Source organism: Gastrolobium bilobum, unplaced genomic scaffold (genome assembly GCF_033153095.1).
Source record: "Gastrolobium bilobum isolate Gb01-03AN ecotype WA unplaced genomic scaffold, APGP_CSIRO_Gbil_v1 utg12345, whole genome shotgun sequence".
NCBI classification, from domain to species: domain Eukaryota; kingdom Viridiplantae; phylum Streptophyta; class Magnoliopsida; order Fabales; family Fabaceae; genus Gastrolobium; species Gastrolobium bilobum.
The window spans coordinates 331,856-357,840 of record NW_026898413.1 but is presented as its reverse complement, the minus strand read 5'-3'; the positions used below and the strand labels follow the sequence as shown (position 1 = coordinate 357,840).

At 35.5% G+C, this 25,985-nt stretch overlaps 2 protein-coding genes across 5 annotated transcripts; both read left to right on the top strand.

The window, feature by feature from the left end:
- Window positions 1-490: 490 nt before the first annotated feature.
- LOC133316036 (uncharacterized) lies at window positions 491-1,279 on the top strand. The gene has a single exon (XM_061517730.1). The coding sequence runs from the start codon at window positions 491-493 to the stop codon at window positions 1,277-1,279; it is 789 nt and encodes a 262-aa protein (XP_061373714.1).
- Window positions 1,280-9,167: 7,888 nt separating this feature from the next.
- On the top strand, window positions 9,168-25,628 carry LOC133316013 (uncharacterized). 4 transcript variants are annotated; one of them, XM_061517701.1, is made up of 22 exons: window positions 9,168-9,689; window positions 9,789-9,870; window positions 10,528-10,813; window positions 11,609-11,711; window positions 11,814-11,950; window positions 13,207-13,380; window positions 15,291-15,493; window positions 15,598-15,741; window positions 15,815-15,903; window positions 16,579-16,723; window positions 16,902-16,948; window positions 17,965-18,020; window positions 18,888-19,051; window positions 20,771-20,958; window positions 21,968-22,028; window positions 22,121-22,193; window positions 22,604-22,705; window positions 22,838-22,934; window positions 23,019-23,138; window positions 23,225-23,457; window positions 23,572-23,712; window positions 25,209-25,628. In XM_061517701.1, the coding sequence occupies exons 1-22, from the start codon at window positions 9,191-9,193 to the stop codon at window positions 25,389-25,391; spliced, it is 3,327 nt and encodes a 1,108-aa protein (XP_061373685.1). In that variant the 5' UTR covers window positions 9,168-9,190; the 3' UTR covers window positions 25,392-25,628. The 4 variants fall into 4 exon arrangements, with proteins under 4 accessions (XP_061373685.1, XP_061373686.1, XP_061373687.1 ...); XM_061517702.1 differs by having other exon boundaries at window positions 20,768-20,958; window positions 21,974-22,028; XM_061517703.1 differs by having other exon boundaries at window positions 20,768-20,958; window positions 23,240-23,457.
- The last annotated feature ends 357 nt before the right edge of the window (window positions 25,629-25,985 follow it).

Here is a 25,985-nt window from a genome sequence, read left to right as displayed (position 1 = left end):
GCATTTATACCGACTAGCAGAATCGGTATCTGCACTTTTCGTCAGAAAAACGACTTTCAACATTATTACTCACTTACTATAATTATTAAAGTCTCATAATAATTATTAGGGTCAATTATGGAATTATCTCATTAAACTTATAATTAACTGATTAATTTCCTTAATTAACGATGCAGGTTCTTACAAAAGAGGCTATGAGCAGAGGAATTGCCTGCATGCAACCCAGGACTTTGGTGATCCCACCCTCGGCAAGAAAGGAGAACTTACCTCCAGAAAGGCAAAAGGAGAAGGGGATTCAGAGATCGAGGAGTAATAGCCCAGCAAAATTGCTGATGGAGACCAGAGAATTGCAACCTCTTGTAGAAAGGAAGGCTAATGGGAGGAATGGGCCGCAGACACCCACCAAAACCCCCTCAGGTGTCCAATGAATGTTCTAGTATGGAACTGCTGAGGAGCGGCCAAGAAGCGGTTCAAAGGTATTATGGGAACAATGTCTAAGAAGCATAAGTGTGATATGGCTGTGATCCTAGAGCCGAAGGTGAGTGGTGTGCATGCCGCAAAAATTATTCGAAGTCTGGGGTACGATGATTCCATAATTGAGGAGGCAGTGGGATTTTCCAGAGGGATATGGATCCTCTGGAACCAGTCCAGCTGCTCGGTGAAGATAATTGAGAAGAGGGACCAATTTATTTTGATTCAAGTTTCCATTCCCAATAAGCAACCATTTTTGTTCATAGCTATATATGCCAATCCCAGAATTGAAATTCGTCAGACCCTATGGGACGATCTTCGTCGGCTTCATGCGTCGTTTGAGGAACCATGGTTACTTGCGGGTGATTTCAATGAGATTCTCACGGCGAGTGAAAAAAGAGGGGGAACACCTGTTAATCTCAGCAGATGTTCTGAGTTCTCCTCTGTGCTAGATGACTCTAAGCTACTGGACCTTGGTAGCTGTGGTTCTCGCTTTACATGGAAGGGTCCCAAGTTCTCCCACCTTGATCGTGTTTTCAAGAGACTGGACAGAGCAATGGCCAACACCCAGTGGAGGCTGTGTTATGAAGAAGTTGTGGTTAAGGTCCTCCCCAGGTTGTACTCTGATCATAGCCCTCTCCTTATTTCTCTGTTTAATTCTTCAACTGATTGGACTCCAAGACCATTTAGACTGTTCCCTCCTTCGCTAGAGCATCCTAACTTCAAGCAAGTTTTGGAGGAGAATTGGGACTCTCATTCTGAGACTTCTGCAAACCTCTCCAGATTAGTGCCCATTCTGAGAGACTAGAACTATAATAACTTTGGTATCATCAGTAGAAAGAAAAACTCCTTGATTCGAAGGATTGAAGGATTACAAAGGAAACTAGACTATGGTTTTAATCATTTCTTAATTAAGCTGGATATCTCCTTGAGATGCGAGCTTGAGGATACTTTGGAGATGGAATAACAACTGTGGTATCACAAAGCTAGAACGTTTTGGATTAGAAACACAAAGTTCTATCACACTGTGGCTATCACTAGGAGACGTAGGAATAAGATCCTGGCTCTAAGGAACGAAGTGGGGTTATGGGTTAGAAGTGATGAAGCTCTGAAAAATATAGTGACCAGTTTCTATGTCAACCTATTCACTGAAGACCAGCCAGTCAGGTGTTGGAGAAGTTCCTCAACCTCTTGGCCCCGTCTTGATCCCAAAGAGGTTCAGAATTTAAACAAACCTTTTTCGGATGGAGAAATTAGGATTGGCTTTTTCCAAATGGGCCCGCACAAGGCGCCTGGGCCCGATGGCTTTCCGGCAGCCTTTTATCAAAGCAACTGGATTTTTCTGGCAAACAAAATGTGCAATGATGTTAGAAACTACATTGAGAAGCCAGAGGATATCTGTAACATCAATGAAACTTAGTGGTTTTGATTCCCAAAGTTGATAAGCCGGAGAGAGTTGAACAATTTCGGCCTATAGCTCTGTGTAACGTTTTGTACAAAGCAATAACCAAGCTTATTGTCAATAGACTGAAACCAGTGATGGACAAACTAATCTCTCCTTTCCAAACTAGCTTTGTCCCAGGGAGAATTATCCATGATAATGTGATCATAGCGCAGGAGATGACACACCCCATGAATAGGCTAACTGGTAAGTGAGCATACATGTCTGTCAAGATTGATCTAGCCAAAGCGTACGACCGTTTGAATTGGAAGTTTGTTAACTATATTCTGTTAGAGGCTGGCATCCCCTAGCACCTGGATAATATTATTGAGACTTGTATAAACTCAACTAATTTTCAGGTTTTGTGGAATGGCAGCCCCTCGAACAAGTTTAGTCCAACTAGAGGCATTAGACAAGGCGACCTGATCTCTCCATATCTGTTTGTGCTATGTATGGATAAGCTATCCCACCTTATTGCTGAAGCGGTCCGAAGTAAGAGGTGGAAACCGATGAAAGTAGGTAGGAAGGGTCCCCTTATTTCCCACCTTATGTTCGCAGATGACTTAGTCCTCTTTGGGGAAGCGAACCTTGAACAGTTAGGGGTGATGATGGACTGTCTAAAGGAATTTTGTGACATGTCTGGCCAACTAGTGAGTATTGAAAAGACAGTGATTTATTTTTCTAAGAATACTCCTCCTGCAGTTAAAGAAGAAATTTCCAGAACGAGTGGCTTCTCGGCAGCCAGCTTTTTAGGAAAGTGCCTAGGATCAATGTTATACCATGGTCGGGGGAGAAGAAGGAATTATGCTGGTGTCCTGGATGGGGTCAAAATGAGATTGGCCAAGTGGAAGAGTCAGCTCCTTTCATTTGCAGGGAGGGTTACTCTTGCCAATTCTGTTCTTAGCTCTATTCCAGTGTATCATATGCAACATGGAGACCTTCCTATCTCTATTTGCAAGGAGATTGAGCAAATCCAACGTGCATTTATTTGGGGAGACCCAAGGGAGAAGAAAAAAGTGCACCTTATAGCTTGAGAATCTTTGTGCAAGCCTAGACAGGTAGGAGGGCTGGGAATCCATAATCTGAAGGTCCATAATGCTGCCTTTATGCACAAGCTCGCCTAGAGACTGATAAACACTAAGGACTCTTTATGGGTGCAGGTTCTTAGAGGCAAATACGAAAGAAAGATGTATCTCAGAAGACAGGTTAAAGTTCAATCCTACGACTCTTCCTTGTGGAAAGGGGTGGGTAGTGTGTGGAATGAATTTTTGGACAGTATGCAGTGGTATGTAGGTAATGGGAAGGACATCCAATTTTGGCATGACAAATGGACCTACCTAGAGAGACCCATATTTGAGTACTCCTTGGTAAATTCGTTGCTAATTGATACTGATATCAGAGTGGCAGAGCTGAGAAATCACAGAACAGGTGATTGGGACATGGATATTCTGAAACTGATGGTTCCGGATGAGGCTATGAACTCTATTAAAGCTATCCTCCCTCCCTCAGAGGAAGGGGAGAAGACTGCCTGATTGGGGGGGAATCTGGGTTCCCAAAAGAACGTGGTTAAGTTAGCCTATAATCATCTGATGAAATTTGATTTCCTGGAGGTAGACCCAACTTGGCAGGCAATTTGGAATTGGAGAGGACCCCAAAGAATCCGCTGTTTTACGTGGATGGTTTACCATGGGCGAATTCTAATGAAGGAGCAAACAGCCAAATGGAGTGGATCCCCCCTTTGTCATGTCTGTGTCTCTAAAGTTGAGAGTATCTCCCACGTGCTCCGAGACTGCAGCAAGGCTACATCTGTGTGGCTGGAGTGGTTCGCAGGTAAGCCCCTTTCTGATTTCTTCTCTCTGACTACTAGTGACTGGCTCAAGAAAAACCTGGGGAAGGGATGGCCGACTTGTCAGTTGTCGGATTGGAGGGATATTTTTCCTACCACTATCTGGTTCCTCTGGAGATGGCAAAATAATGAAATCCATGATACTTCCTTCTCTAGACTAGTTAACCCCATCCTTGTTATTTCAGCCTACATTAGAGATATTAGAGCTAGTATGTTGTACCGCAACCAGATGCAAGACCACACTCAGGCCAGATTGTGTGCGAAATGGGTAGCCCCCCCATGGATGGTGGAAACTTAATGTGGACACTGCTGTGAAGCAGGGACCTGTCCTTGCGGTTTGTGGAGGGCTTATAAGGGATGAGCAGGGCTGCTGGGTCTCTGGTTTTATGTACAAGGTTGGTAGCTGCTCTCCCTTAATAGCAGAACTTTGGGCTATATTAATGGGAGTTCAAATGGCGTGGGATTGTCATGCGCAACACCTTATTGTGGAGAGTGACTGCCTTATTGCCATCCAAGCAATTAACTGGGTAGATGGAGTTGGCCTTCAGCATCAGCTTATCAACAGCATTAAGAGCTGGGCTAACAGAGACTGGTCAATAAATTTCATTCATGTGAGTAGGAAATGCAATGCAGGAGCTGACCGCCTTGCAAAGCTAGCTTTTACTACTAGGGAGTCCTTCGTATTGTTACCTTATGCTCCCTCTGAATTGAATCCTATTTTGGATTCAAATTTTTCTTCTTTGTAGCTTCTTTTGGGCATTTGCCCCTCTGAAATACTAAAAATAAAAATAAAAAGGGAAAATGTACTAAGGTAAACTAAAGATAGATATCAAGGTTGTTGAATCTCAATACTATCGTGTATCGTTTGATCGGGCTTTTATATCGTGTATCGTATCGAATCGTAATATACAGAAATATAATAAAAAATAATTTAAAAATATATAATATAATTAATATCATATAAATCCAAATTCTAAAAAGGATCTAATAAGCAAAATACATAAGTAATTAAACTGCAAACCAATTATTATCCTACTCATCAATCATTAAGATTAATATTATTTCTACTATTATTATCGGTATCTATCAGTGACGTAACTAATTCATCATCCTCTTTAAAAATGGATCCTTTTAGGTTTTTTTTTTGATTTAAATCGCAAATCAAATTTTATTTCTTTTTTTATATTAAAAATTACATACTTTGATTAATTGTGGTATCGTATGATACACGTATAATATCATATCGTAAGATACAACATCATATCGTTCGACATAAATCCTTTTCTGATAAACCCCACGATATGTATCTCAACGCTTATTAATCGCATTGTATTGTATGAATAATATCGTATATTGCAAGATACTGATAACTACGATAGAGATGTATAAAAGGGCAAAAGCCAAAAAGAGAGTAAGAAAGTAAGAAAAAAATGACAATATAAGGAATTAAAATAATTTTTTTTTTCAATATCCCAGGTGGTTGGACATAAAGGAACTTCGCAATTATAATATAAATTTTAGAAGGTCATTTAAGCCTTATAAACCTTAGTATTTTATTCACACACGTCCAAAATTATAAAAGTTTTACATAAAAAATACAAAAATATCAGACCAGACCAATAATTATTTACATCCAATAATATTATTTACAAACTTTTATATATATATATATAGTGACGGACCCGTATGGAATAGAACATGCTGAGCCAAATCTATGGAAAATCTGCTTTGTTTAGATCGAGAAAATCGTACGTTTGGGCATAGCGGGCCCCGGCGGGAGGCCTGCATGACGGGCTATTAGCTCAGTGGTAGAGCGCGCCCCCGAACACAGCTTACAACTTTCATCGTACTGTGCTCTCCAAAGAGCAACTCTTGGATCTCACCTGAATCGCCCCATCTATCTTCCTGAGGAGAAGTTTGGTTTCTTTTTGATTCTCGAAGAAAAGAATGGGGGGACAAAAGGATTGATCGAGAAATATTTCTTGTTCTTATTATAAGATCGTGATTGGAAAAATTTGCGGAAAACTGAACAATTATACAATATCTGCCTTATGTAACACGTTGGGAAACTCTGACATAATGAATCTATTTGATTGCATGGGTACATTTGATTTAATCGAAAAATCAATGCAATAGCTAAATGATGATGGGCAATATCGGTAAGCCATAAACTTTGTGGATCGACAAATTATTGGGCCGAACTGGATTTGAGCCAGCGTAGACATAGTGCCAACGAATTTACAGTCCGTCCCCATTGACTGCTCCAGCTTATCACCGGCAGTCTGCTCAGGGTTCCAAACTCAACGTTGGCAACTAAACACGGCTAACTCTGTGCCAGTAGCCGCGGTAAGACAAAGGATGCAAGCGTTATCCGGAATGATTGGGCGTAACCATAAAATTTAATTTATGTCCGCACACTTAAAGAAAGTGAATGCGTGGTGAAGGGGCTAGACACTTTCTATGCTAATTAAGAAGAAAGTCTTTTATTTAAGTACTCACCACATCAAAAACTGTCGTAAAATCAATAAGGATGCATGTTAATTTTCCTTTACCGTAAGCAAGAATCAAGCAGTCTATGATTCTGTCCAAAATTCCCAAGGTAAGAAAAATCTGGGTTGTGTGTTTACATTTCTAAATACCACTTTCTGGAAAGCATAGCATAAAATCGTGGATAATGAAACTCAATGCATGGATATAATAAATGACATAAAATTTGGTAATTTACCTCACACCTTCAACCCAACAAGAGAAAGGTTCTCTGTAAGTACTAGTAACGATCATAGGAGTACAATAACAAAATACATGTTTCCCTTCAAAGTTCCTACGTGCATTTCTCCCATTGCCTTGGTGTTCTTCAAAACCCCAATGTGGGTTCGCCAGTGTGTGTATATATATATATATGTATGAGAAAAATATTTCTCAATTAGTTTAAGATATATTTATCTTCGTCCAACTAAAAATTATGTCATTTTATTTATTTTCTTATATTAATTGATTCACCTTTAAATTGTTATGATTTCCTTTTATTTCTCTCTTCCTTTATCACTATTTATCATTTTTTGTACGGTTATGATTTAACAGTCAGAGATAAAGTTATCTCAAAATATTTGAGAAACGATAAACCTTATATATGTATATATATATATGAAAAATATTTTTACAGCTACTTTAGATAAGGTTATCTATAGATACCAAAAAACTACGTCGTTTTGATTAATGAAGGGTGTTTATGTAATTTTAGGTCAATTAATGAAGGGTGTTTCAGTAACATGAATATGATAAAAAAATAAGCAAAATTACGAAAACACCCTCTATTAATTCACCTAAAATTATAGAAACACCCTTCATTAATCAAAACGACATAGTTTTTGGGGTAGCTGTAGATAACCTTATCTAAAGTGGCTGTAGAAATATTTACACCCCCCCCACACACACACACATATATATATATATATATATATATATTATATTTTAGAATTAATATTTATCGTATGCGTAGGAGATAACATTATTTATCTTTTGCGCTAAGGGGGTAATGAACCAGACGATCTATCACGGGCCTATGACTTTTTGGGTCACTAGTCGGACCGGTGGATCACTGGTAAGATCGTTTGACCCAGATATATATAAAATATATATAAAAATGGGAATGAAGTTTTTAAAGTTACTTTAAAAAAATTTGTCTTATGTTCATCAAACCGATGTAGTTTTGATATTGAACGATTAAAAAATTAGAATGATAAAGACTATTATAACCCTGAAATAAATTAAAATTACAAACACACTATGATTTTCGCTCCAAAACGACATCGTTTTAGTGAACATTAGACAAATTTTTCTAAAGTAACTTTAGAAAAAAAATGAACCATGTAAAAATATATATAAATATGAATATATAAATTTAATTATATTCTCCGTAAGGAAGATTATACTTACAACCTGTTTTCGTTTACAACTACATCTTAACCGTTGATTTTCGTTAATTAACGATTATCATTTATTGCGAATTAATAATTAATTAATGAGTTTGATTTGTGAAAATAATAATCGTTGATTAGCGAAAATCAACAGTTAAGATATGGTTGTAAAATGTTGTAATTGAAAATAGGTTATGAGTATAACCTTTCTCATTCATAAAGCAATGCTCACTAAATAAACTTAAAAATTACCCAATCACAAGTTCATAAAGCACAAATAAATGAAATACACGCTATTACTATATCAGTTTAAATTGTAAAGAATTCCCATAAGCATACATCTCAATGATATTCAAAAGACCAGTTGTTGTGAACTCAAATTTTTCAAATTCATCTGCATTGAAATGATATGAAATGATATATGTCACATTCTCTTAATTTATTGTTCTACAAATTATTTTAGTATTGGAAGCTGAAATTTGAAATCATTGTAAAAAAATATATTATTAGCAAATAAAATTATAATTTTTTTTGAAAAGAGTTTTAATTTTTTTTTTACAAGTTGTAACAATTTTTATTTTTATTTTATTTTATAAAAATGCATGACACGACCGGGTGCGATTTTGGTATATTTTTGACCGGATCCGATACTTGACTTGAATCAGTCCAATGACCAGTTTGCCCGGTTTCGAGTCGACTCGGCCGGGTCAGACCGGATTTCACAACACAGATTTGCCTAGACTGACATTCGAGTCTATATTGTATTATTTATTTTAATTAAAATAAAATGATTTATTATTTCATTTATTTTTTATAATTCTTGATAAGTACCGAAGGCTTTAAATAAATGAATAGGCTTATGTTAAACATTTTAAAATTTTAATATAGGTCAAAGTCAAACCACATCTCTAATCTAACTTACACTAAACTTATTGGCTATGTCAAATTCAATTTTTTTTTATAGACTTGACCTATTTAACCTGCATATAGATGTAAGTAGGACTCATTTTTCCTTCTTTTTCCTTCTTCCTCATAGGATGCAGGGAGATACTAAAGAAATATTAAATCTTGTATTATAATTGATTTTCCGTGTTAACTTTGATTTTTTTACCTTAACGAAAATATAGAGAAATATCACTCTGGATTGGTGTATAGATGTAAGTAGGACTCATTTTTCCTTCTTTTTCCTTCTTCCTCATAGGATGCAGGGAGATACTGAAGAAATATTAAATCTTGTATTATAATTGATTTTCCGTGTTAACTTTGATTTTTTTACCTTAACGAAAATATAGAGAAATATCACTCTGGATTGGTGTGTTTCAAGCCTTATTCATTTTAAGGCTATGAGTTATTTTAATTTCTTTTAGGCAAATCCCTATTTAAAAAAATAAAAGTATTATAACAGATACAACGACGTCGTTTCTTGGAAGATGAAAAAAGCGATTTGATTTATGGTACAGGGGTTGGTCCATTAAGCAGAAACGAGAAACAGAGCCCTTCAGACTTGAGAGGACGATGGAAGAAGAAGAAGCTAGACAGCAAGAGTTGCTATGGAAATCGGAGCCCCGACCCGAAACCATAGTATCCGTGACGCTCGCACGTGCCATGACTTGCCTTCTCAGTACCCGTCCGAAGAAGCTCCACGACTCTATTTCTCGCCTTTCATCACACTCGCACCCTCCAACGCCTTCAACGGCTTCTCTCGAGGACTCTCTCTGGTTCTTCCACAACTACGTAACAGACGCCGCAAAAAACAACCGTTCCTTCGATCAAGTTCTCGTTCCCATCATCGATAACGCATTGAAGTGCAAAGACTCCTCCAAGCACGGTGGCCAAGCCATGATTCTGATGAACTGGCTCTTTCAGGATGAGCTTCTTTTCGAACCCGTCGCTCAAGGCCTTGCTGGCATCGTCACTTCCAGAAAGGACGATCGCTATTTGTTGTTCGGTTGGTGCCTCCTTATTCGGAGTCTCGTCGAATTCGAGAATTCTGTTCATCAATCCATGTTTGGTGGTGAGTTTGCAGTTTTCACTCTTCCTGCTTCAACTGTTAATAGAAAAATATGTGTTAATGTGCTTCTTCTTTTCGGTGTAATTGACTTGTGTATGGTAGGAATAAGGGAGAGGTATGGTGATTTGTTGAAGATATTCTCCACTCGCATTCCGGATTTGGCAGGCATTGTGAGTAAAGGAAGGTATTGTTATTTCTGATGAATCTCTTTTTGCTTTTTAAAGAATAATGTAAATGGAAGTTAATGTTGCTTAGTGGTTGATTTTGCTTATACGCAATGTAATTATATGTTTATCATTTATCAGATATGTTGCCGAAATGAATTTCTTAGCTTCTATCTTCAGTGAATAATAAGAGCATTTATGTTTCTTATTTGGTTACCTTCTGTATTGGCTAATTAATATATTTTAGTTATCTTGCATCATTAATCCGAGCGTTCATCGAAATTGTGCCTTTCTCTCTTTTTTCTCCTCCCCATCCCTATCTTTTATTGTTATAATTTTATAAAAAGGATGCCTGAAACTAATGCATGTTAGTCAACCTATGTGGTTGCATTTGAGTCAATGTAGCAGTTTGCTGTCGGGAGATAACATTTTGTTGGCTGGAAACATTTGACTGATTATTGATGTGGTGTAATGATAATATCAGTTCTAAACAGCTGTTTATCTTCATAACTCTGCTGTTTTGTGTTTGTTGGTGTAACATGATATCCATTTATTTTTCCAATGTCAACTCTATATCTCTTCCTCTTGTCCCTTTTATTGTTTAGCATCTAATTTTTCTTTTTATTAATTCTTTAACTATTCTATCAATTTTTGTTATCTGAACACTGGCTCTTCAGCACTTTGCAGGATGGTTTTGAGTTGCCATCTCGCCTTGGAGTGTCTGCTGCTGATTGTTTGTTGACCCTTTCTGGAGCATTAACTAAAACGACTGAGCTTCAAGGTAAGAAGTCAAAATTAAACACAAGAGCAAAAGATCGAGCAATTACTTTTGTACAATCTCCTACTGTTGACAAGAAGGAGAAACTGGATTCAAAATCTTTGATGATGTCAAAGGTTGAAAAGGAATATACCCTGTGGCATCATTTAGATGACATTATTTGTTTGGTGCAAAGACTCCTTGCTGTAAGTTATATACTTTTAAATCTTGTCTGAATCATTTATCTTTTAGACAATGTGCCATATATTGATAATATGCAACTAACCAATTATGATATCCAATTAGGAAAGTTATATTGAATAAATGAACATTAGAAAGTGATGGCATTATTTAACTGTACAGTCCATGGACAAGAGATTTAGAAGGTCATCCGTGGGAGCATTTTTTATCATGTTGAATTTTGAAACAAAATCTGTTCTGATTTTAGGTTCATGGCTATTCATAAGCGCCATTATTGTGTACTTATAGCTTGTTTGGATCTTTTTTTTTTTTTAAGCTAGAAGCTACTTTTAAGCTAAAACTAAAAAAAAGAGCTTAAAAAAAGAAGCTAAAAGCTGTTTGGTGATTATATAAAATTTTTCGCTTAAAAGTTACTTTATAGCACATATTTCACGAAAAGCCTCTCTCTCTCTACGGCTCTTCATTAAAAAAAAAACACAATTCAAGAAAAGCTGATAAGAGCTTAAAAAAAAACTCCTCCTAGGAGCTTTTGGCTTTTTTCTTCATTACAAAAAAAAGAGCTTTTCTCAAACCCTGTTTGGCCTAGCTTTTACTTATAAGGAGAAGAGAAGCTAAAAATAAGAGGATCCAAATAGGCACTTAACATTATATGGATCTGCATGTTGAGTAAATGGAATGAAAACAGAGGCTATTGAACTCTGTTCTTCCATTTATTGCATACTTCAATGTTGCCTTCTGTTGAACTTTGCACTGAACTTATTCTGTTGTTTGATATTTAACCCTAGTACCCTACATTGCAGTGGAGCAAAAAAAGTCGCTTTTTACATGCCAAAGGCTTGGAGCAAGTTCTTAAATGGTTGGAGGAGATAAAAGGTCACTATGGGTCCTTTCAAAATGAGGCAGGTTCTGGAATCAACACATTTTTCTTTGGCTACTTCATATTTAATTCATTTACTTAGTATTCTATGAATTATAATTTTTTTTTGTCTGCAACATTGAAGACAGATTCTAATGCTCTCAAGACTGGGGATTTACTACTCTCTTCTTGCTGGAAGCATTATAGCATGCTATTACACTTGGAAGATCAGAAATTTTCGCAGCATTACAAGGAACTGTTGGACCAGTATTTGTCTGGCATTCAGGTTTTATGCAATAGAGATTAGCTATAATGATGTTTCCAAATAATTTGAGCAATCTCCTTATGTCTCAATCTATGTCAGATGGTCGCTGTTGGATGTTTGCCAATGGAGATAAACTATTCATGACTAGTTTATCTTGTTTGCAAAGAGAATATATGCTGACTTGACATCATAATATAAAGATGTTTAGGCTTTAATGTATTTTCTGCATATATGGAAGGGAATGTGTCTCTGGATAGTGTATTTGATTGTATTCCCTCCTCACAAGCTTCAAGGTTTAAATATATTTTTCCCATGATCAAATAGGTTAGGTTGAGGGGTAAATGTATTATTCGATTGCAAGTGATGTGTAAGTTGACCATTGAAATTAATGTGCATACTGGACAGTATTGTAATAATCTGTTCACAGTTTAAGCTCTGCTCCAATTCAATGTATCATATTTGGTGTTTTAAATTTTAATTGTATGTTTGTGGTGTTGCACGTTCATTGGGACATAAAAATATAAAGTAGGTTGGTCTTTTGGTCTGATTAAAGTAATGTGATATCTTGGATACATTTGGTGATAGGTAACATTGGCATGAAATATATTGCGGATTTATGAAACTTCTGTTGACTTATGATGTCTTAACTCTTCCCAACCTTAATTAATAAGGTAACATCAGGAATGCAGTGAAAATAAAGAAACAAAAAGGATCGACATATTAGGTTTTTTGATGTAATTCTGCTAGAAATAAAAAAAATGTAGCGGAAAAAAAACTGATTATCCTTCTATCATCCTTTTCTGGGGTGGGGTAGGGTTTTTATGGGAGGAAGTGGTTGGAGAATTTCAAGTGATCTAGTGGAATGTTTGGGAGGATTTGGAGATAATTATTATTTCCGCAATCTTATTGTAAGTATGGGTGTTAGTGTGTTACATATCATCTTGCACTTTATGAAGTGGAAGTCTCGTCTTAACTCTGTAAAATATACTGATCATGTAATGTTAAGCTGGGAGTAGATGATATTTTGATTAACAAAGTAATATTATGCATTTGACATCTCTAGCAAATTTGTGGCGAGTGTTTTACTTACATTTTAGCACTTTATATGGTGAGTCGGTGACTGCTACTGGCTAGAGCCACATTTGTTTTAAGTGGGTTAGAAATTGATCAGTAGGTCATAGTATATGGTATGATGACATGTTAAATCAATTCTTTGGGGCTTCTTGCAATTGTATGTGATAGAATTGTTTATTTGCTGATATCCATGAAAACTGCAGTATTATATGGACAACCACTCTGGTGAGTATGCTGACAAGAAGGATGGTGGGTTGGAGACCAGAAAGTTTTTCCTGAATTGTTTATGCCTACTACTGGGACGCCTGGACAGCAAGAAATTTGAAAGCGTGGTGTCAGAATTCGGGATGAATATCTCACGCATTCTAGTCCCACAGGTACCTCACCGAAAGTTTAGAGGAAATATATTGCAGATATATTTATAAACAAGGCCATTGCACAACTATTTAATTCTGCAAATGAATGTTTTATATGTATTCTCCTTCAAAATCTTGCATATACTTTCCTATGCATCAGGTTTAATATTCAATTATTATCGTTTGAAATTTAGAATAAGGATATCATTTGTTAGTATTTTTGCTACACCTGTAGATTAGTTATTGTCTGTTCTGACTTCTGAGTTCTGACCTTATATGACATGGTATTGGCAGTGCCCTGAATGCTGTAATAATGCCCTTGGCATTTGAAAGACAGATCAATGCTCAAATTTTGAGCAGTGTAATTTGCAGGAGGCACTGATATTTTGTCAAGTTTTAGATAATATAGTTAACATTTGGCTTCCCGTGATGAATTGTCAAAGCAGAGCACTATTTGTAAAGAATCAATTCAACCCAAAAGCTTAAGCTGTTGGGTGAGGTTACATTAATGATTTTATATATCTCAACACACCCCCTCATACGAGAGCCCACTGGGCTTGAAGCGTGGACAATGCACAGGCCCACCTACTTGTGCTAAGAAATTCCACAAGAGAAAGCGGGGGGCGGTGAGGATCGAACCCGAGATACGAAGCTCTGATACCATGTAAAGAACCAATTCAACCCAAAAGCTTAAGCTGTTGGGTAAGGCTACATTAATGGTTTTATATATTGCTTAACTTAACAAATTCCAGAACTACCCGACATTCAAAATTTTAAGTTCACATAGTTGATAGAGATCTTTCTGACACGATGGTCTTGCTTTTAAGTTCTTTCAGGTCGTGTTAAGTGAAATGGTTTTAAAGAAAATGGGAATGGGATAATCATCCCTATTGGCATATATGAATTATGATATGGTAAAAAATAAAATGAATATTCTTTTTTATCCCTCCATGCCAAATTACACAAGAATAAATAAGATACTTCACGTTGATGGAGATGGGTGTGAGCACAATGGCAGTAGCAAATGGTGTAGATGTAGCAATTGCAGGTTAAGTGTCACAGATATATAAAAACCATTAATGTAGCCTCACCCAAAACCTTAAGGTTTTGGGTTGAAGTGGTTCTTTACATGGTATCAGAGCTTCAGTGACCACAAGGTCACGAGTTCGATCCTCGTCGCTCCTCACTTTCTCTTTGTGGAATTTCTTAGTGTAGATAGGCTGAGATTGATGCATCATCCACCCTTCAAGCCCAATGGGCTCTCGTGTGAGGGAGCGTGTTAGAGATATATATAAAAACCATTAATGTAGCCTCACCCAAGAGCTTAAACTTTTGGGTTGAATTGGTTCTTTACATTAAGGATGAGGATTTTGTAATTTAATAGGAAGACAAATGTTATACGTTTAAATTGAATCGATCCTTGATGTAATGGAATGTGAATTTCTTTGGATTCCATAGTAGCTACCAAACACTTTTATTCCGTTCCCATTCTCACCACCCCAATTCCAACAAATCAAACATATGACTAAATAGGGTATTGATCTTAATGTTAAAGAAAGATATGTTAGTTGTTTTGTCAAAGCTTTCTATGATGCCATTTGAGGTTGAGGGAAAGAAAAAAATAATTATTTCAATTTATTACTGTGTAATGCAGTTTTTCCTATTTCCTTGGAGCCTTTCTTGGTTCATCAGGACTTCTGGTTTTCCTTGGTGGATGATACAGACACTGTATCTGCTATGAGTAATTTGGCATATATTGCATATATGTATAGATTATATGATTTGCATGTTATCTAGCTTCTTTTGAGTTATGATGCACTTAGAAGTCAGTTATTAATCAAACTGTGGTTTAGTAATTTGGGTATAGATTTTCTTATCAAAGTGATAGTGGAACTTAATTTTAAATTTAATTGTCCCTCCTTTGTCTGTAGCTTAATTGCACTGATGAAGATTTGATAGTTGGGGTGGTTTCAATATTCAAGGCTATCATTTTGAAGCCAAATTACTCACAAGAAGATACACTTCCTGACAGTAGGCAGTCGAATATTGTGATGCCTTTTCTGCTTCACCTTCTAGATGAGCGGGATGGTACATCTAGAGCTGTTGTTATGCTGATAGCAGAATACTGCTCAATGTAGTCAGTCTTTCCTTTCTCATATGATACTGAGCAGGATTACTTTTAAGCCAAAACTCTTTCTGTTTTTAAAGTTAGAACTGATGTGCATGATAATCCACCAGGAGCAAAGATGATAAATGCCTAATGGCAATTCTAAAGCGCCTTGCTTCTGGAAACATTTCGCAGAGAAGAAATGCTATGGATGTTATATCGGAAATCTTCCATATATCATCAGGGTCACAAAAATTATTGCCTCATTCTGCTTGGTATGACTGCTTATATAGTTATACCATTAGTTTTAGTTGTTTGTATATTTATTTGTTTATATGTCTATTTTAGGCAAGATATAGCCAACAAATTGCTAGAGCGGCTTGGAGATGAAGAAATTGTGATTCGTGAGCAGGCATCCAAATTGCTTCCAGTGATAGGTTAGCATTAAAACTGAAATATAAGTTGTAGTTTTTATAATTTTTATGTGTATGTTATATAAATTAAAAAATTATCGGGCCTTCCTGTAATGGATGGACTTTTAGGATGATTGTTTCTTGACCTACTGTTGGAGCCTCTTTATCCGAATGATTAAGCATTTTTTCCAAACCATCATTCTTGTTTAAAATTAAATTTCAAGCACAAGATATTGTAGCTCTGTGCTTTATTCATGCCTCAAGTCCAAAGGACTTTCCTGTCAGGTGTGTGTGAAATGTAATTAAAAGCAATTTCTGAGCTCACACCTAATATCTTAATCGTTTAGGTTGATTGCTTCTTTTGCATTTTCCATCTTTTACTTCTCTCTTCCTTTATTTCCTCTGTTAAATGCTTCATTCTTTGTTATTATTTGTCGTGCTCCTTTCTCACCTTGACTTGCACATATCTATTTAAGCACTAATGTTTTCATATAGTCCCGCACCACATTATGGTAATCTAGTAAATGTCTTGTCACCAAAACATGTATACTAGCATATATGAATGTTTATGACGCCTACTGCTTTGTCCTACAAACATTTGGTGGTCATTACTCACATATATATTTGTCTTTTTTGGTAATTTTGTTTCCATTTTTTTATGGTGGCACATTCTCATTGCTGAATTACTTACTCTTGCAGACCCTTCATTGTACTTGCCTGCATTGGTTGGTCTTGTTTACTCTACAGATGAGAGCCAATCATCTGCTAGTGATGCCATCATTGGGGTCCTCAAACGTCACAACCAGAGAATTGAAGTCATATTGTTGCTTCTTGACTGTCTTAGGTATGTTTTCTTTTATTCGTTTCTCCTTCTACTGGGACTTTAAAATTGCAGAGCTGAACTTATAAAAGCATAAATCTGAAAACTTCTGTCTCTAGAGCTGGAGTTCGAAAACTATGAATCTTTTGATATGTGATGATATCAATGCTTGACTGAAAGCTTTGCATCCTTATCCTTGCAGCAACATCCGCGAAACCCTAGATCTTCCACAGTCCACTGAAGATAAAGGTAGTGTGTGTGTGTGTGTGTGTATATATATATATATATGGGATGATTATATTGACTATCTATTTAATTTTCCTACCCTTACTACCTTTTTTATCACCGTTGATTATATTTAAATTAATGGTCTCAAATATAATAATGTTTTTTATTTTATTTGTCTCTCCCTTATTTTTCTCAACTAATTACACCAATTGTTTATCACCGTTGATTTAAATATAATCAACAATGATAAAAAGGTAATAAGGGTAGGAAGATTAAATAGGTATGCAATATAACCGTCCCTATATATATATGTGTGTGTGTGTATTCCCCCTCCCATTCGACGTTACAATTTGACAGTCTATGCATGAGCTGGTTTCATTGTTTCCCTAGTTCTATTGTATATATCGTTATCTATATAACGGTAGGTTCAGCATTTATTGACACCTATATAAAAGTAGACTAGTTTTGTACCATTTAATAACTTCTCAAGGGTGATTTCTTACAAAAATCTTCTGTTATCGGATGTCATTGACTTGTAGATCATTTTTGTAAAATTTCATATCAATTTCAAATAGGTTTTTATGGCCGTAAGTATTACCTACAGCTAAAGTTCTTCAAGTTTTGATAAATTGAAGAAAGTATCACAGTTTGATGTGGAAAAAAATGCTTGCTTCATTTGAAATTGTGCTAGATCATTCAATAACTTGTTAAAATCCAACTGTCAGATTTATGAAAATCACATTCTGGATTTTAATTTAATAGTGTAAGCGTGCTCAGTTTTATTGTTGCCAGTTAATCCAGACAGGCGTATATAAGAATGTATATACATATTATTTTAATGTGTTTTATCAATACACACAGACATACACAGTACTGTCTATTTGAAATTGTGATAACTTATTGATATTCTTTTCTTTATTTACAACTGTGAATATAATATTAAGCAATAGGTAATCTCAGTTTCTAGGCTGTGCACTTCAGCATTCTATTCTTGTTGGTTAAAAACACTGCCTCCATTATGTTTTCTTCAATGTCAGGGTCAAAGTCGGATCCTGACCGAGTACTCAAACTGGTTCCAGAGTGGTCCAAAAGTGTAAGATTTATTATGCAATTATGAATATAGCTGTGTAGTGGCCACAATCTTATTTCTTTCTTTTTTAAAATGCTAGAACCTGATCTGCTGATCAAGAAATAGATGATTGATATATTTATTAGGGAAAAAAGTAAACCAGTTAACTTGATTAAAGGAAATCGTAGACTTCTAAGATATTATAGCAGTCATAAATGCAAATAGATTCTTTTAACATTTTAATTCTGCTAAAGCAATGTTGTGTACCAGAGTCCTTTTATCTTGTCAAGAACCAAATAATCCCAAAAGCTTGAGTTGTTAGGTGCACATCCGTTGATGGTTGTTTGTCTTTAATCTGCCCCCTTACATGAAAGCCCTTTGTGCTCCAAACATAGATGCCATGCCACTAGCCCACCTAACCTAGTTAAAATTTAATTTGATAATGAAGAGTTGGGGTGGCTACAATCAAACTCTTTAATTGTTTGGTAGAAGTTGTTCCAGTCCATGTTAAGAACCAAATCATCCCAAAGCTTAAGCAATTAGGTACAAGCCCAAGAATAGTTTCTTTTATCTCTAACAAAACTCAATCCCTGAAAGTTGAAGTTTGACACAAATTTTTGGTTTGAAGTTGTTTACTACCCTTTGACATCTATTTCCCCCTAGATATGCATCTGTGGCTTGACCATGTACATTCACATTTTGTCTATGTTCTGTTGGTTGTCTGTGATGCAATGATGTAAACATTTACTGCACAAATGGTAGTTCTTTGCTGTCTTTTTCTTTGTAGATTTTCTTAGCTGTTAATAACTTTGTTCCAATAAATGCACCTTCAGACACAGATAATTTAGATTAGTGAAAGTATTCTAATTTGTTAATTCCAATGTATAACAGGTTCAAAACTGGAACTTCTTAGTTGGACCACTGGTTGACAAGATGTTTGCAGATCCATCAAATGCAACCATTGTCAGATTCTTGAGTTATATAAGTGAAACCCTGGCAAATGTTGCTGATCTTGTGTTGCATCATGTTCTGTTGCGTGTTAGAGAACAGAAGAAGTGAGTATACGTATTACATTTTTTTTTTTTTACAAAAAAAAAATGCTTCTAACTACTTGTTTAAAGATCAGTAGTGTTATCGTCAACCTTTTAACCAATCAGTATAGCTGTTATATTTTCCCCTTATCTATAATTGTTAGCTAGAGAGCTTTACCTCTTAACACCTGTAAAGAACCTTGGGATACACCACCCCAAAAGCTAGCTCAAAGGGTGGGAGTACCCAAGGCCTTATAAACTCCACATTAATTGCACATACAACCAATGTGGGACTATATATCTCAACAACACCAAAGAGCTGTTTCTGTTTGTGTCATATCTGGGAACTGATCAGTCAAAATAAAACAGCTACATTTGTACTTGCAAAGTCAACGGCTGATAAAGAAACCTGTTGCCCTTTGCATTATTGAGAGTTTGAAGAAAGAATATTGACTTAATTGGAGAACCTGGGAGTGGGATATAATAGGGATGCTGCTTTCAGGATTTGTGTTCGGTTTCAAATGGAAGTGGTCTTTGTATACTCCTATGCAATGCCAAAGAAAGGGTTGGGAAGTATACAATCATGAGGACTGTATATTGATATTTAAGCTGTGCTGTACTTTATGGAGCCTTTGAGCATGGGGGCTTACATATTTGTTTTATGTTTTTGGTTGGTCGCTGTTATAAAACATTGAAGCTTAAGGGATCTCTAAAATATGTCTGATCTTACTAGCTAAGCTGTAGGCCTGAAAAGCAAAAGTAAAAATATCATCTGATTGTATGGAAGTTGTGGATTTGTCTGAATGTGTCTTTGTCTGTGATTGATAAATTAAGATGTCGTAGTAATTTTTTTGACGCCTATGATGCTGCTTACCTGACTCAATGGTTCCATCATTTTACAAACACAAGTTACATAATTATAACACCAGGCTCTGCAGTGGGTTAGCATCTCTTATTTATTGGGAAAGTGTAACTTAGTTTTATTGTAATTCAAGGACTGGAGAGCTTTGTTTTCTAGGTTTATAGCAATTCACAGTTCCGGTCAATTACCATTTTAAAACATAATGAACCTGAGGATCCTTTTGAGAAATGGTTCTTCCTGTTGATATATACTAGTGGTATGGGATATTTTTTGGTTTGGATAACCTTCAACTTCATCACTGCTATGTGGTTGGTTTTCCCATGCATGATATGTTGCTCCTTTGCTTTTCTATTTATTTTATATCCATATGAAGAGCATAATATCTGCATTTTTGGTCAAGATCAGAGTTTTGTTACTGCTTCCATTTTTAATATGATAGTAGCGCAACGATTGCATGAGGGATTTATGATGGCCCTATACAACTTTTCCGGTTGGATGCATTTTATTTCCGGAAATCAAATAGGATATTTATCTGTCATAACCATACAACATCCGCATTTGGGTTATTACAATATTAAATTCTTTTTGTCCATATATGCTGTCATCACGTTGAATATGTCTGTCTGCATAATTGCCTCAAAATTGGGAGAAATTTTTGTGTAGACCATGTCTCACAAATTGTGTAATCTAAATCAGCCAACAGCTGACAATTCATCACTTTAAATGTAAAATTATGTGTGGCTCAAAGATTTATGTGATAATTAATATGAACTGATGATGTATTAATTGTTTATTGGTTTAAGTCTTCACAACTTGTGAAGACATGGTCTACACAAGTCTCCCTCAAGAACTGGACTTAATGTGGTTCAATTCTGTAGCAGGATTGATGAAAGTTTCTTGTCAAGATGGGAGTGTAGAACCTATACCAGTGATGAGTTTGAAGAAATGCAGCGATCTCTGTTTGAGCATCTTTGCCCGTTGCTCATAATTAAGATGCTTCCCATGAAAACTTTCAATGACCTGAATTCATCAATTATGTATGGACATCTCAGTCAAAATATAATGCATGGTATATATTCATACCTTGTGTATCTCCCTTTCTGATTGTCTTGATTGCTATTTGTTCTACCATCTAATACTTCTAGATGTTGTTCGCATGTCCAATATTTAGTTGATCTGTTACTCTTTTTTTTTTTTTTTCACATGCAGACCTGATTTGTTAAACCTTTGAATTGATTTAATTATGTTTGATTCTGTCAGTACTTATCCTGTGAGATTTACTTGGTATTAAAGACAATTCATCGAATCTTCTGATCTGAAAATTAAAGGCTCATGGAATCATGGTTCTGTTCCTGTTTCTATTTTCTCATGAATTTTGAATTAAGAGCTGAAATTTGCTTTCTGAGCTTATTGAATTGATCTTACTGGAGTTTTATAAGCTTTCCAAACCTTGGATGGAAAAGTTGCAGACTTCGTGATTCTTTTTATAACCAAGTCTTGTAATAATGTTGTCTTCTATTCTTAAAATCTGAATTAGTGACTCAATTTTTATTGGATGTTCTGCAAATTTGTTTAAATATGTTCTCTCTTTCTTCACAAAATTCACAAGTGCATGTGATTGAAGTGCTTGAAACTATAGTAGCAACTGATGTTTCATGGAGAATGTTAAGAGTTAGTATTAAGCTATTGAGAGTATCTGGCCTTGGCCCATATGTACTTTGTACTGTGTTGTACGACACTCTTAACCTAATAGTATATATACCTAGGGAGACTGTTTTACAGATTATCCCGTTTAGTATAATTCTAGCCTCTACTCTTATCTACACTCTCCTCTACACAGAAGAAAATAAAAAAAATTGACAGAAGAAATCTGGATACATTAACATTTCATACTTAGGTTTTCAATTATCCAGATTCATGTCTTTGGATATTATTCCTATCTATAAATCCCAGGTTCTCGAGTATTGTGCATAAACTACTGTATGTCTATCAGAATAGAGGTTCTATCTTTTTTCTTTCAATACATTTTAATTCTCTTGTGAAGTCATTACAAAATGTATATTTTTATTGTGAGGAAGATACAGACAGCAGAGACACTGGGATTGGTTATGAGTGTATTGCTGCTCTCCTTCTAAACAGGTTGGTCCTTGTGCAACGAACATAGCGTTTATTTCCTTCCACTAAATGGTACAGGAGCTTGATGCATATTTCATGCTATTCATTTGCTTCAGGGCATTTTGTGAGTTTGAATTTGAAGATGTTCAGAAGCTTTCGGCTGAGCTGTGCGGACGCATTCATCCACAAGTAATTATTTTTTATTTTTTAAAAAATTGAATTCAAATTCGTGGAAGACATCGATAGTTTTATTTTTAAAGTGATAGCACGACCTTGGTTTTATTTAGATTTCACTTTGATATATTTTTTGGCATTGCTTTGTATATATAGCATGATTGAAAATTTAAGAAGCAATTCCTCAATTCTCAGGTTTACGTTTTTCATTTTGATGTAGTTCTTAGTTCGGTCAGTTTGGATAATTGGTCTGTGATTCCTATTTCAGTATAAAATGTATGAATCCTTAGATTACACTTGTTTCTCTTTATGACCGATATCCTATCGGAATCACATCATCTTCTGGCACCAAAGTAAACCTTATTATTACCTTATTGGCAGTTTTTAGGTATTACTTTAACATTTCATGGCGTTTGATTCTATAGGTTTTATTCCCATTTCTTTGCTCCAAGTTAGAGCACGCTGTTGATTCTGAAAACATACTGAAGATACGGGCCTGTTTATTTTCAATCTGTACATCCCTTGTGGTAATTATTTTCTTCCATCAATATTTAGATTGTCACGTTCTGCTTTTTAGAATTCTGTTTTCAGTTTCAGGCTGTATCTATCGATTCTACTTCAATTTAGCTTGTAGTAAAGTGGCCCTTTTGGATTTATAGGTCAGAGGTTGGGAGTCACTGTCTCATCCTTCGATGCATGCAATTAGAAGGTTGATTGAAACAGTGCTGTTATGGCCTTGTCTGAATGCTGATTCAGGTCTGAAACTATTTTTGTTTCTAATTTTCTTTCAATTTTGTATGAAATAAAACTAATTTTGATAGGCATAACTTTTTCTCCCAGTTTCTAAAGCACAACATGGATGCATTGATTGTCTAGCACTTATGGTATGTGCTGAACTACAAGCTCAGGAATCAATCACCGACACCATGCCAGACAGAATAAGGGTTGCTGGGAAGGAAGGTATTATTGATGTGTATGTTATCCTGAATATAAGCATGGAAATGCTAATAGGTAGTTGAATGTAACTTCTTCTCAAACCTGTTAAGAGTCTGCTGCTGCAGGGAATTCTGTTGTCACCTATGTGATCAATCGGTTCCTCAATGACAAGAAGGAACAATCTGAGTTGGGTGATGAAAACTCTGAATTTGTGGCTTCAGTTCCTCTCTCTTTTCGTCTGTGCATGGGTAATGTTCTCATCAGCACTTCCCAGAAGATTTCAGAATCTTGCAAGAAGCATTTTGCAGCACAAGTTCTTCCTTCTCTCCTTCATTCTCTTGAGGTACCATTGCATATTTAGTTTTTGATTGCTTGATTGCACGAGTTTGATAAGAGTTGTAGTTCTCGAAATTTACCATCAGTCTTGCTGGGTTATGGACTAAAATTTTGTCAACAGTTTGAAATGAAGTCAGAGATTAGAGCAGCATGCACCCAGGTCCTATTTTCAGCTGTCTATCATCTAAGATCTGCAGTTCTTCCCTTTGCATATGACCTTCTCAAAATCTCACTAATAGCCCTGAGAAAGGAGTCAGAGAAGGTAATTTACCTTCACTCTTCTACGTTAATAACACCATAGTTGTAATTTTATCAGGATAAAGTTTTTTACGCAAGTCTCTTAAATTTTTTTATCTACTTGATAAATCTAACATTGGGTTCGATGTATCAAATATATTGGTGGTGGATGTGTGGGAAACTTGTGGCGTGAAACTAATTACGGGGTCATTTAATAAGATTGTCACTGACCTTTTGGTGCAGTAACATTTATCTTTGCATATATTACATGTTTTGTTATCTTCCTTCTGTTTTTAATCCTTATAGTTAAATCCCCGTCCCCTGAAATGGCTTGCTGTGTTCTTTGTAGTTGTTTTTGTGAATGTTAGTGAACCATTTATAGTAGGCTTAACAGCCAAATTGTGTCACCATTATATAGGGTAGCCTATTCTCTTACACTCATTTTTTGCCATTAATTCAATTGTATACTATGGCTCACATAACTACAGAAATAGAGCCGTTTGATATATAAGTAGAATGGTTAAAATTAAAAAAGTAACTTACATCGATATAAAATGATCCTATATATATATATAGGGGTTGCTTTTTCTGCAGCGGTTGCAGATAGTTGCTGTCTGCAGCGGAGACAACGAAGTGGGCCCCACTGCTTTTTTATTTTTATTTTTAAAAAAAGCCAGGACTCGTATGGGTATGCTAACCTGTTGTATGTGCAGCGGCTGCAGAAATGATTTTGCCATATATATATATATAGGGATAGGATCAACTTACACCGGTGTAAGAGTAATAAATGTTACACCATATCTTAACCGTTGATTTTCGTGCATCAAACGGTTGAGATTTATTGGGAATTAAAATTTAATTAATGAGTGAGACCTAATAAATTTTAACCGTTAGATGCAGAAAATCAATGATTAAGATTTGGTGTAAGACTTATTATTTTTACACCAGTGTAAGATGATCTTGTCCCATATATATATATAAGGGTAAGATCTTTTTATACCAGTGTAAGATTAACAAGTCTTACACTGCATCTCAACCGTTAATGGACGGAAATCATCTGTTGTCATTTGTAGTGTAATTAATGATTAATTAATATTAATTAATTCGCATGACTTCCTAAATTATAACCGTTGGATGTACGAAAATCAACGGTTGAGATGCGGTGTAAGACTTATTAATCTTACACCGATGTAAAATGATCTTGATCCATATATATATATATTTATATATTTATATATATAGTAACTTCATGGAAAATATAGAGAAAAAAAGTAGATAACCAATAGAAATTTTTCTTGGAGAAAAAATATTCTAGTAGCTAAAAATGAAAATACGGTTTGACAATTGATTTTCAAATAGCTTGAGGGTCCTATTTAACGAGGTGCCGGTATTTTTCTGTAAAGAAGAGCACAAATGTGGAAGCCCATATGTTTTTTTTTTTTTAGTGTAGCCACATTATTTCTCTTAATGTATGCGGAAAAAGTCATACGATAAAGTTGGTGTATTATTAATGTTCAACAGGAAAGGATGGCAGGTGCGAAGCTTATAGCATCTCTTATGGCCAGCGAAGATGTGATTTTGGAGAACATATCTGGTGGACTATTAGAAGCAAGGTCTGTACTCTCTACCGTAAGTTCATCAGATCCTTCAGTCGAGTTACAACAGATTTGCCGCAAGTTGCTAGCATGCATATCTTCTGCGTGAGTTGCGACAAACTTATTACAAAAGTTCACACTTAGTTGCGGTATCACTCTTCTCTCCTTTTATTTATTTATTTGTTGAGTGTGCATATTTCACTTTTGTATGTGCAGATAAAATATTTTCTAAATAGGTTTCATTGCCTTCTTAAATAGTCATGGGTAGTAGATGATATAACGATGATAATGTTGTATACAATATAGAATAGCTGTTAATACTAGGTTAATGTAAAATTCAGGGATTTACACGCATCCATTTTATTTTATTTTTATTTTTGGTTCAGACATGCATAGCTATTTTGATGCATCAAATTCTTGGTGATTTTAATATTAGGGCTTAATATTTTTATATTGTAGCAAATAAATTTATCTCTTACACATAAAAGTATATAGGATTCATATGAGTCCATGTGAGTAGAAGAGAGAAAAAGAAGAAATACGGGCCCCACATATTTTTATGTGTATGTAAAAAATAAATTTATTTCTTACAACATAAAAAATATTAAACCCTTAATATTATGCCTATAAATTGCCAATATGAGTAGAAAATATTTTCAACTTTGTAATCCTACAGATTAGCCGATTTAGAGTGAGAATACAT